At 34.5% G+C, this 12,150-nt stretch overlaps 1 protein-coding gene across 1 annotated transcript; it reads left to right on the top strand.

Annotated features, from left to right (window-relative positions):
- Positions 1-2,346: 2,346 nt before the first annotated feature.
- Positions 2,347-3,944, top strand: LOC147380814 (transcription factor MYB93-like). Its single transcript, XM_086431211.1, has 3 exons — positions 2,347-2,491; positions 2,710-2,839; positions 2,949-3,944. The coding sequence occupies exons 1-3, from the start codon at positions 2,359-2,361 to the stop codon at positions 3,649-3,651; spliced, it is 966 nt and encodes a 321-aa protein (XP_086287337.1). The 5' UTR covers positions 2,347-2,358; the 3' UTR covers positions 3,652-3,944.
- The last annotated feature ends 8,206 nt before the right edge of the window (positions 3,945-12,150 follow it).

The following is a 12,150-nucleotide window of genomic DNA, read 5'->3' as shown; positions in this document are numbered from 1 at the left end:
TCTTGGAGGAAATCCCATAATCAATTATATTAATGCATTTCTATCAATAAACTGCATTGACAATGATTGCGTGAATTGTTTGGTAATAGCAGACTTCTCGGACTAAGATACACCCTCAAATGGTAGGGGGTCTGAAAATCCTCGAGAGTCAAGAAATGTATGAAATTTTTTTTGATGACTACATTCGGGATTGACCAATCACATGAGCTTGCGTGTATTGAATGCATCCCCAATTTGCAAAGTTACCCTCATTACACTTGATGTGGCATGCAGTGGAGAGCATGTGAAATCTGTGACGAATAAGTTTGGAAGAAAATCTTGAAATGAATTGCCATTCTTCATTCATGTTCCCCTAATGTATTGATAGAAGTTATTGTTCATTTGTTCAGACAAGATGGTAAAAGTAGAGGATCGGAGTTCCCAAACAAAGTGAAATGGGGACATATAACCTATGCTGAGTTGACTAGTTAAGGGACGTTGTATGCCTCATCCCAAACCTTGACTTGGTCCTAGAAGCCAGGCAGAGGTAGATATATCCTTTGAGATGTTTTATTTTCATAATAGTATTTAGGAGTTTAGTGTGCCCACTTTACATCTTAGTCATGAAAGGAAAGAAGTATAATAAGGGAAATCTTAGGTTATCCCTTTTCAACGGTAGAAAAATAGGATTTTCCTCCACTAAAAATCACTCTAGGACAATAAAAGACGTTAAAGAACATGATAGAAGATCACAAGGGATAAAGAATGTTGTTATCTTTCTATTTATAGAAATCGCACTAGCCTTCAGACGTGCTCACTAGGAGTAAGGCTGAAAAAGGCATTGGGAGAGACCAATTGTAAGGACAAAAAAAAAAAAAGATCGTATCCCTGATCATCCTTGTGTTTTGTTGAGAGAGAAGCTTTGAATGACACCTTAAGATCCCAAGAAGAATGGTTAGATATGCACAACATGACAACCATCATGTGATGGAGGTGAGGATATATAATCAAAGAAGAATCGTTGAGGAATGCATTAGATAATCTTTAAGTGACAAATCAACTATCAGATATAGAAAGAGAGTAAGAATACCCAAAATTATGCAAATTGGTGTAATTAGATGTAACTAAAAGAGAATATAAGAAATAAATCAAATCTATATGATAAAACATGTCATTTTCCCCTCTGTTTGTCTCAATCTTTATCCTTCATAAAAGCATATCTCAAGGAATTTTTTAAAATTTTATTCCCTTCTTCTCACCATTTTCAAGAATACCTCTTCAACTTTATATATTATCTTTCATCTTCTACCATTTTTCAACAATAAACTTTCTAACTTTAATGACTTTCATTTTTTACCTCTTTAATCTCAAACGGGATGCTTGTGTCTACAAACCCTAATTCATCATAAAAGACACGGGCAGAGTTAGTAAGGAGATTGTGGAGGAAATTGCCCCCACAAAATTTTGAGTTACCCATGTATTTTAATTAATTACATGCCCTATTTGCCCCCACTCCCTCACCTCTCTCCATTTTTTACCCCCTCCCCTTTCAAATTTTTTAAGTTTGATTGGGCCTTCTCTTATAAACCAATTGGAAATGACCTAAATATCCTTATCTTCAACTACTTCCAATAAACAATCTCTAAATTTCTCTTCAAAATCATTTATCTTCAAGCTCTTCAGTTTTACCATTAACTAAAGTTTGCCCCCACTACAAGAAAATCTTGGTTTCACCCGCATAAAAGATAAAGGCTAAATTAAATATCTATAGATAAAAGTATGATAAAGGAAAGCAATTCATTCCATTTCAACTAAAAAAAAATTAGACTACTCTCTAATTTGAATATTGATCAAGTGCTATGGACAAGCATCCTGTACTGTTGACGTGAAATTTGAAATTTAAGTCGAAAAAGAAAATTGAAATAGAGTGATTTTGTGATGTGGATGACAAGGAGTGTAGATTCTTCTTTAAAAAAATCCCTTAACAATAAATTATTGTTAATTTGTTACACAAGAAGTACTAAATGATTGAACTTAATTATATTAAAGCCTGGAAGTACTAAACGATTGATAGTTCATAATCCTGATTGGACCCTGACATCTTATAGCACTGAAGAAATTTTGATTGATAAATCGATAAATCAAAGGTGTATGTGTGTATCCCTCAACGAATCTTGGACTTATGTGGGATATATTTGTCATTTAGAGAAAGAAAGGGGTAACCCTAGTTTTTGAAGCTAAAAGCAAAGGCACGTCAGTCATTTTCTGCTGAATTAAATAAAGAGCGGGGACAAGGAGGCAATGAGTGTATATAAATGATCAGCTGTAGCTTTGGTTTGGTGGGATTGGAAGGAAACTGAGAAAGAAATTGAAAGACAAATGGGTAGGTCTCCTTGCTGTGATGAGAATGGCCTCAAGAAAGGCCCATGGACTCCTGAAGAAGACCAGAAACTTGTCCTATACATCCAAAAACATGGTCATGGAAGCTGGAGAGCTCTCCCTAAACTTGCAGGTCTCTCTCTCTCTTTCTCTCTCTCTCTCTCTCTCTCTCTCTCTCTCTCTCTTACTATATATATAGTTTTTCTACATTTTTTTTTGTACTTTCAAGTGTTATCTCTCTTTGTGTGTTACATATCTATCTATTTTTTCTTTTTTGTGTGGATACTTTGAAGTGTTATGTATATTGGTTTCTCATCCTCATGATAAGGATCACCAATTTTGGTTTTGCAGATCTTAACAGATGTGGGAAGAGCTGTAGATTGAGATGGACAAACTATTTAAGGCCAGATATCAAGAGAGGCAAATTTTCCCAAGAAGAAGAGCAGACTATTCTCAATCTACACTCATTTCTAGGCAACAAGTAATTTTTCAATGATACTTATATTTTCTTCAGTGAAAAAGGGTAAAAAATTATGGGTTTTTTATGATCATTTTAACTTACTAATTATATATACATTTCAATGTACAAGGTGGTCAGCGATTGCGACACACCTCCCAGGCCGGACCGACAATGAAATCAAGAATTTTTGGAATACCAATCTTAAGAAGAAGCTAATTCACATGGGTTTGGATCCAATGACTCACCGTCGTCGAACCGATCTGTTTTCGAACTTATCTCATTTGATAGCTCTAGCTAATCTCAAGGATCTTATAGACCACCATCCATGGGAAGATCATGCAATTAGATTACAAAGAGAATCTCTTCAATTGGCTAGGCTTCAATACTTACAAGGCCTCCTTCAATCTACAACTTCAATGGGAACTAGCTCAAACACCCTAACCAGCATTACCGACATCGAGGGCTTTGATCTAATGAACTCAATTTCATCAATTAAAGAAAATCCAATTTCGATCCCTACCCCTTCAAGTTCTCCTGGAATCGATATTACTCAAGCCGTCGAAAATTCGATCTCTTTCTCTCATTTGCCAAACCTTCAAGTCCCTTGCAGTTTTCAGAGATCTTTGAATAGTGAGATGGTCCAAGGTTGTAATTTTACAGTGTTCAGTCAAGGAGAAACCACACCTACATCTCCATGGATTAATCCTTCATCTCCTTCTCCTCCTATTACTACTGCTCACCCCATAAGCATCACATCTACCTATGGAGGAGGAGTTCCAACATTTTGGCCTGAGCTTCTTCTAGAAGACCCTTTTATCCATGAGATTGCTTAGTTTCATAGAAGACCCTTCCATGGGAAGACCCTTCAAGTCCCTTGTAGCTGCTATGTATGGTTGTTTTTCTATACTGCTCTTTTGTAAATAGTAATATATACACATCATACAGATACAAAGAATTAGATGCATACATACTTACCTACATATTGGGTTTTGAAGAGAAAAGTTGAGTTCACTGGGTGGCCTATCTCTTCTTTGCTTCTTAATTTCTTTTGTTTTTTTAAATAACATCTATATTATTAGAATGAGTAAATATATATTTTTGTTAAGGATTGTTGTACATTTCATTGAAGGTAGTTGTTTTTTTTTTTTTTGGGTTAAATGGTGGTTGTTAATGTATTTGGGATGATTGGAAAAATATACAATGCAGAAATCATTTAGCCTTCATTTATAAAATTGCCAGAGTTTGTGTGTGTGTGTGTGTTTCAAGTTTGTGTAATTGTAGTGTTATTTTATTGCAACCAATCATATATATATATATATTCACATGTCTATTTATTATAAGGTAATTTACTTTTATTTTGATTATTCAGAATTTCATGACTTCTATTTTATATTGTTAGGAAGCACCAGTAAGATCGTTAGTTTGACATGCATCCATATCGAACAACTTTTGTTATGACTTAAGGTAAACTGACTCGAAATTCACTCGTTGACATGGATGGGTGAATGGAACCATAGATCTCGAAGAAAAAGATCTATGGTTTTGTGCACATGCCACATCAACGAGTGAATTTCAAGTGGTTTTTTTGAGTCAGGACGTTTTTTTCAAACACACAATTATCAAAAGGACGTCCATGTATTATAAAACATTGATTAAAGGATTTTTAATATTATATAGTAGAAAGGTTATTTTTGTCATTTTGAAACTAACCTACAACTTGATTCTAGGGTCATTTTGACTTTTGATCAAAATGACTTTGATTATATTAAGTTTAAATGTGAAGATGGGAGCATTTTTGAGATCCAAAATTTGGTGTCGAACCACTTTTACTTCTCCTTCTCTCATTATAATAGTTAAGATTATAATAATGTTAGAAATTTACTTGATTTTTTCAACCACAATTATGGGTAAAAAAGTGATACAATTATTTTACCTAATATAACTATTAGAAGTTAGAAATAACAATTATGCATAAAAAAGTAATATGATAGTTGGAGTTTAAGTCACCTCGGACTCCTAACTAAGCTGTCCACGCAGCCCAATGTGATTATTCTCTAACCAAAGCATGCCACATAGACACCATTCCTATATGAGTCCCGATTTTCTAACTCACCTCAGACAGACTCCCCCCTAACTCTCTTGACGTGGATAACTATTGACACCACGACCTGATTCATAATCTGCCTTCATCGACTAATTACAAACCCATTAACTCAACCATATGTATGATTTGAGATACACGACTCCCTCAAGGTACACTTTTTATGGGGAAGTGCAATTGTGTATCTCGAGGTGTATAGATCTATGGTTCCCGAACTTGTCATGTCAGGGAGTTGATTGAGTATGCCACCTGGCGAGTAATATTATCATGACTCAAAAAAAAAAAATTCTTAAAATCTACCTCAAACTTTGTTTCAAGCTAGTTTTTTTATTTTTATTTTATTATCACCATTTAATAAGAATTCAATTTAGTTTTCTTTGATAAATTTTATTGCTCATAAAATCGATTATTTGTTAAAAATAAAAGCAATACTGCCATTAACTAAATAACACCAATGCCCCATGCATTCTGTTAGACAACTGGATGCAACATATTATGATATATAATACATCGTATCATATCAATGTATCTCATCTCAAAAGGAAGGTAGTGTTAGAGAATAAAATATGTAGAAATATCAATTAGGATATTCTACATTAAGAAATTATAATAAATTAGAATATTTATGTTAGGCTAGTTTCCTTATCTTAGTTGATGTAATTCCTATAAATATCCTATCAAGGGTTCATGTAATATTTATCCAAGAATTCTCAATAAAATCAGATTTCCACACATTCAATCCTATTGGGATGTTTTATAAACAAATTTGCTGATTTTATTTGAAAGAAATATATAAAAATGTATCCATCATGCATTCGATGTGGTTTTCAATATCACACATCTCTAAATATAATTGATACTTCTTCAAATATATATATTCTTTTAATTATGATGGTGTGTTTACACAGGAAACTTTAGAAGCAATTGGAAGAGAGAAAAGAAAATAAATATAACTCCTTTATTCTGTTTTATTTTCACTTTTTTAAGGTTTTCAATTCTTGTGTGCAGAGGTGGAGCCAGGATTTTCTTGTAGTGAGGGCAAACTATGATTAGTTGTATAGTTGAAGAACTTGAAGATGAATGGTTTTAAGGAGAAATTCAAAGGTTTTTTTTATTAGAAGTTGACGAAAAGGATATTTAGATCATTTCCGGTTAGTATATGAGAAGGTCTAGTCAAGAAGCAATGCCATCAACAAAAAATTAAGGGAGGAGGGGAGGGGGGGCAAAAATTGGAGGGAGGGGAGGGTGTAGGGGCAAATAGGGAGAAAGGTGAGGGAGTGGGGACAAATGGGATATGTAATTAGTTAAAATATAGGAGTGTCTCAAAGTTTTGTAAGGGGGAGAATTGCCCCCTCCAACTCCTTACTAGCTCTGCCCGTGTGTGTGTGTGTGTGTGTGTGTGAGATTGGAACCAACCCCTTGACCTAAACCATCCAAACCTGCACCACCTAATCCTTTGAGAATAATGTTTTACCTCACTATCTTCTTTATACCCAAATGGTTTGGAACCTCAAGAAGAGAGAGAGAGATATTTAAACATGGGCTTGTTAACGGTGTTATGACAGACATGAATGATAACGGTATGACCCCAATCTCATATATTATTTATTTTTCACATAACAAACTCCTGTCTAATGCGCATTGCACTGCTTAAGGATCAATTATTATTATTATATTATTAAAGGAAAATTATAACCTCAAAAGAGTCATAACGGTAACGACCGCCCACCGTTAGCTGTTATAGGTGGACATAATAGAGTTAAACCATCACAGCCATATCAAAGAGTGACGAAGATAGATTCGATTGGTAATGATAAGCAGGCCCGAATGGCCAATGAAACATATTAATTTATTATAAATAAATAAAATACTTACTAACAATTGTATTCGAGATAATTTGAGATAGCCCTCAATATTTTTTAAATTAATGACATACCCCTTTGAACTTGATCTTTTTTATTAGACTAATGAAAGATGACCTAAATACCCTTATCTTCAAACTCCAACCAAAAAACCTTGAATTTTCTTCCTCATTTTCAATCATAGAAAGTGACTTGATTTTTCTATCAAAAATTCCATCATTTATAAAAAATGAAGATGTCTGGTTTTAAGAAGGAAATTTAATGATTTTGTATGTAGGTTGAAAATAAGGGTATTTTGGTCATATTTTATTAACATATAATAGAAAAGGTAGAGCTCAAGGGGTATGTCGTTGTTTTGAAAAGATAAGCATATCTCAAATATTCACAAAGAAACGTAGAAGGGTATGTCCAAACCCAAATTTAAATCATCCATAATTAAAAATTGCTTGTACAATTAAAAGTATATTAAAGAAGAGTTGTGAAGAATGCACGCAGTCTTGGTATGTGGCTAACATGGCAAGGGTACAAAATCATAGATCGTTTTCATCGGGATGCATAGGAAAAGATGTGCAATTCTGTGCCCGTGCCACGTTACCCAACCGCTTACCTAGACCACATGCAGTCATCGTTATTCATAAAAGAAATGAAAGAAAGTGACTACAACCCCTATTTCTTAGTGAGTAGGTGGACTATGTTCTTTTATTTATTTATTTATTTATTTTCTATTCTTTTCTCAGAAGGGATTGACAGTAACATCCCCCATTGAATTATCAGACCAATTATGAATTAACCTAACTTAGCAAAGTCTTAATCAAAAACTAGTTTTCTAAAGATGTCTTGTTGCCATAACAATGATGTTTGATTGGTCATTAAATATCCACCTATAAGGAATTATTGTTAAATAAACCAGTTGATTAGAGTCAAGTTGGTTATGGTTTTCAAAGCAATTGCTGAAAATAAGATATTGGTAGGTACCTTCTCCCCCAAATCTCCACCTAAACCATGCCCCATTTTTTGGATACTAAACCAAGCATCATATGTCATTGCATATATTGCATGTTTGTTAAAATAAGATTATATTTGTAGTTTATGTGCATCAGATTGTGATGTCGATGATCAGGTACCCACCAGATCTTAGAATATAAAGTTGTTGGCAACGACATGGGGATGATTGTTATGACAGGCAGAATCAAGAAACTGATGTTTACTATTTGTATCGTTTAATTGATTTAATCCCAACTCTTTGATCAATGAATCATTGTCGTACCCAATACATTCATTGCAGATCTCGTTAAGGAGTGCTAGTTGCCGATTGATTGACCCTCTAACTCAGCCCAAGTAGTCAAAAAAATAAGGTTTTAGGGTCTTGATATTGAGGCTGCAAAGGTAGGGTCGGGCTCAGAAATTTCAACCCAATAAATCCGGGCCAACTAGAGCTGACGATGTCTAGTATAACTTGGCCAATGCATGATCCTTAGACAACTCATGGAAACAAACTCATATATTTAATAATTTTACATTTATTAAACTCACATATAAAGTGGTATCAAATGACATTGAGAGTAAGATACATGAATTTAGTAATTTTATATTTGCTAAGTCCAAAAGTCAATGACGCCCTTAGGCTATCTTTGTATTGAGAGAAGCAGAGAAAAGAGAAATTCATTAAGAGAAAAGAAGAGAAATTCAATTTCTCTTCACCATGTTTGGATTGGCAGGAGAGAACTTGGGTTAGCTTTAGAATTTTAAAATATCTTAAAAGAGATCTAGGGGTAGAATTGGAATTATAACATATTTTAAAAGGATTTCTCTCTAATTCTCTCCTCTTCTCTCCACTTTTGGAGAGAAAGAAAACTCACATTTTTTTCTCTCTTCTTCTCTCCCCGCTTAACAATCCCAACAAGAGAAATGGAGAGAAACTCATTTATTCTCTCTTCTCTTCTTTTCTCTCCATTTCTCTCAATCCAAACACAACGTTAGGGTCATGATAGGACTTATGATTTAGGTGTGATGAAGGTTTAGGGATGGTTTAAGGTACAATCCATCTCTTTAGATTTGGGCTAGGAGTCAGTTAAACTTGTTCTGAATTTGCCCATTGACACAAGGGCGGAGTTAGAATGTTATATCGGGGGGGGCTAATTAAGTTCTAACAATGATTGATCGATAATCTTGATTTCTTTCTATGCCAATGTTGGGCTTGTTATTGTAGAGATGGTTGGCCAATAATCTCCATAATTTTGTTGTTATACTTCATTTTTCATTTAAAATGACCAGAAGAAAAAAAATTGTTTTCCATGTCGATTTCATTAAGATATGGAAATAAAAGAACCCCAAAAGAATGCATAGGTCTTTTTTCTATTATTCTATCAGGATGATTGATGTCAAGGGAGGCATGTCATGAGTTTCAAAACAAAATGATATATGTGAATGCAATTTTGGAGACTACAAGAGACCTCACATTCATATTGGTCCATGTGCAATGAGAGCATCCTTAATATATATATTTTTGTAAATTGAAGATTCTCTAAGGTGGATCTTTTTGTAAGTTAAGAGTGCCCTTAATAATTGTGGACCAATAAGAATGTGAGGTCTCTTGCGGTCTCCAAAATGCTAATCTCTGAAATTGTACTCCCCTAATAACCATCAAAACGTGTGGAACATGTCTAAATCACCATTCTTTTAAAGAAAAAACATTTTCCTTATTAAGTAAAGAAAAATACTTTCCTTACTAAGGAAAGGTTTTTTGGCCATATCACCTTGTGGCATCCAACAATATGCTTTGAGGCCACTGGATGTATAGGACAACATTTTAAAATGTTTGAAAAAAATAATTCACCTTTGAATCTTAATTTTAAATTTGGGAGTTTGGTATCCATCCATTTTTAACAACTTGGATCTAAGGTTGGCAATAGATCGGTTTGGTACCGGATTAGCATCATACCATTACCGATCTGAATCTTTACCTTATGAACAAATCCAACCTAATCTGGTCGAATCAATGAATTGTTGAATTGAATCCAATCCAATTGAGATTTTTCTCAATCCAAAATTGATTTGATCTGATCCAACACCAACTACTTCTAAGAAATTACATTTTGGGAAGAAAAAAGCTAGGGTTTGGGTGACACCTAGGTTTGGGTGGGGGAGAGAGATATGAGTAGGTTTCTGATGGCCGATTCTCATTACCTAGAATGGATATATATCCATTGGTTCAACAATCTCTTGCTTGACAATAGCACCCATGGCGTTCAAACTAAAAATAATTTAGGGTTAAGAAAAGAAAAATAAAGAAATGACTACTGAAGATCAAAGAAGATAATGGGGGTCTCTCCATGACTTGCTCTTGTGGTGGATTATCTTGGTGCACTGGTGGATCATGTGTGACACCATTTTGCCCTTGGGTGTTGTCCGTGACACCATCTTTTGGTCCGCCGACGGATCATCATCATCTTGGGATTCGTACGTAAAACCTTGGCCTTCATGCATGATAGCATTTCCTTCAAACAATAGCTCATCATCATTGTGGGTGAAACTATCTTCTTCATCTAGGGGATCTCGTTATTGTGGCATGATGATCACATCCATTTTGTTGACATTAAAAAAGAAAAAGTAAAGAAAGAAGACTGAATTTTATAAGATAAAACGAGTTATAAATAACAAAAACAAAAATAAAACAAAAAAAATCCACGAAACCGTTTAAATTATTTCTTGTAATCTCTTTGGAACTAGTCTTTTAAACCCAAGAAAATGCTTAAACTACCTACAACACTGTGTTGACATGTTCCGAAAGATACGAGTGTTGTGCACTTTAGGAAAATCGATGGTTCTCTTTAAATAGAGTGTTGTAGGAAGGCAGTGTTGCATGACTTTAAACCCAAACACATTCACAGAATCTTTAGTCACACTTTAGGGACCAACAAATCACATGAACCTGCGTGTATTAAGGGCATCTCAACTTACAAAATTTCCCTTCTTAGGCTGCAAACTGGTGGTCCAACCGGGTTCAATCCGATTTTATATTAATATGGGTTCAGCTAGTATCTTAAACAAATAGGATCAGGGTATGATTGTACGTAATCCAACAAGTTCAATTATTAAAACATTGATTTGTATAAATATCTACTATAACAACGTGATTTTCGATTATAGAAAATCTAGTTACTACTATTGTTCAGAGTGATTACCACCATGTTCTTTTTTTCGAAAAGTGTGTGAATAGTCACCCGATTTTTATTTTATTGTTAAGAAAATCGTTTTGTAAAACTTGAAGGGACTTTCGTATGGATAAAGTGGATAGTCTAACAAAGTTTTAGATAAAGATGTTTGATTAGAGAATTGGAAATATGTTAGGCACCTCGATCACTCTTCCCATCCTGGGATAGTTACCTTTTATACCTTGGCCATTTAAAAGAAAAGATTTTAATGTAAGTGTATGAAGAAATGTACCCTTAACTAGGAAAGGAGGTTAATGTTGGCAAAACAACATGAGGTCATTTCATGAATGGAGATGTTCCAATCATGTTTGCCTTAAGAATGCATGGGATGTATGATGTTGGCTATGGATAGAGATGTTCCAATCATGACCTTATGCCATCAGATTTTTAAGGACTTCAACTCCAACCCCATCAATCAAGTCTTCTCACACGCATTGCATGAGAGTTGAGTCTAATCTACTGATTGTGGGAAAGGGATATTCATTACATCTTAAGACTTTCTAAAACAGAAAATAACAAGTTTCTGTGAGGGCAGAAGAGGGATAGGGAGATGCAATAACTTAAAAAAGCAAACCTACTCCACCCTACCTTACTTGAATCTTTTTTTTTTCTTCTTCTGTTCCTTTTCTTCTTTAAGTCTTGAATGAAGTTCTCATGAGGTTAAAAGGCAAGAAAAACAAAAGAGAATGATGGAGAGGAGAGGAGAGGAGAGGAGAGGAGAGGAGCGGAGGGGGGGGGGGCAGGGTAGAGGAGGGTTCTTTGAGAACAATTTTGGTAGAATCTTGAGGGGGCTTAGAGAATGTGTCCCAACTCAAAGGAGAAACTCTTCTTTTGTAAAGTTTTTGAGGACTTTTAGGGGTAGAGTAGTCCAACCCTAAAAACAAATGAGAATGCATGAGATGTTCGTAGAATTTCTTTGGATTTTCTAACTTTTTAGGGCAAAGAATGAAAATTGACATGGACCTTTAGTACCAAGCCATTTGGTCAAGCTCACATAGGTAATGAACATGTCATGATTTTGATGGTGGTAGATGAGAAATGATTTTGGGAATATGAATGGCAGATGGAGGCAAATCTTTAGTTCTTATGTAAATATCTCAAAAAGCATGGACAAGTGCATATTTTCAAAAGCAACCCCCTTAAATTGTTACATGT

Source organism: Akebia trifoliata, unplaced genomic scaffold (genome assembly GCF_017979445.1).
Source record: "Akebia trifoliata isolate Shusen 1 unplaced genomic scaffold, ASM1797944v1 Contig00958, whole genome shotgun sequence".
NCBI lineage: Eukaryota > Viridiplantae > Streptophyta > Magnoliopsida > Ranunculales > Lardizabalaceae > Akebia > Akebia trifoliata.
The sequence above is the reverse complement of the archived record's forward strand: the minus strand, read 5'-3'. Positions and strand labels throughout refer to the sequence as shown.

What these genes read in the sequence shown, in the direction of transcription:
- LOC147380814 (XM_086431211.1), top strand. Translation starts at nt 2,359, where the DNA reads ATGGGTAGGTCTCCTTGCTGTGATGAGAATGGCCTCAAGAAAGGCCCA. An exon ending in AGCTCTCCCTAAACTTGCAG is followed by an intron (nt 2,492 to 2,709) that starts GTCTCTCTCTCT and finishes TTGGTTTTGCAG; the next exon opens with ATCTTAACAGATGTGGGAAG. An exon ending in CACTCATTTCTAGGCAACAA is followed by an intron (nt 2,840 to 2,948) that starts GTAATTTTTCAA and finishes TCAATGTACAAG; the next exon opens with GTGGTCAGCGATTGCGACAC.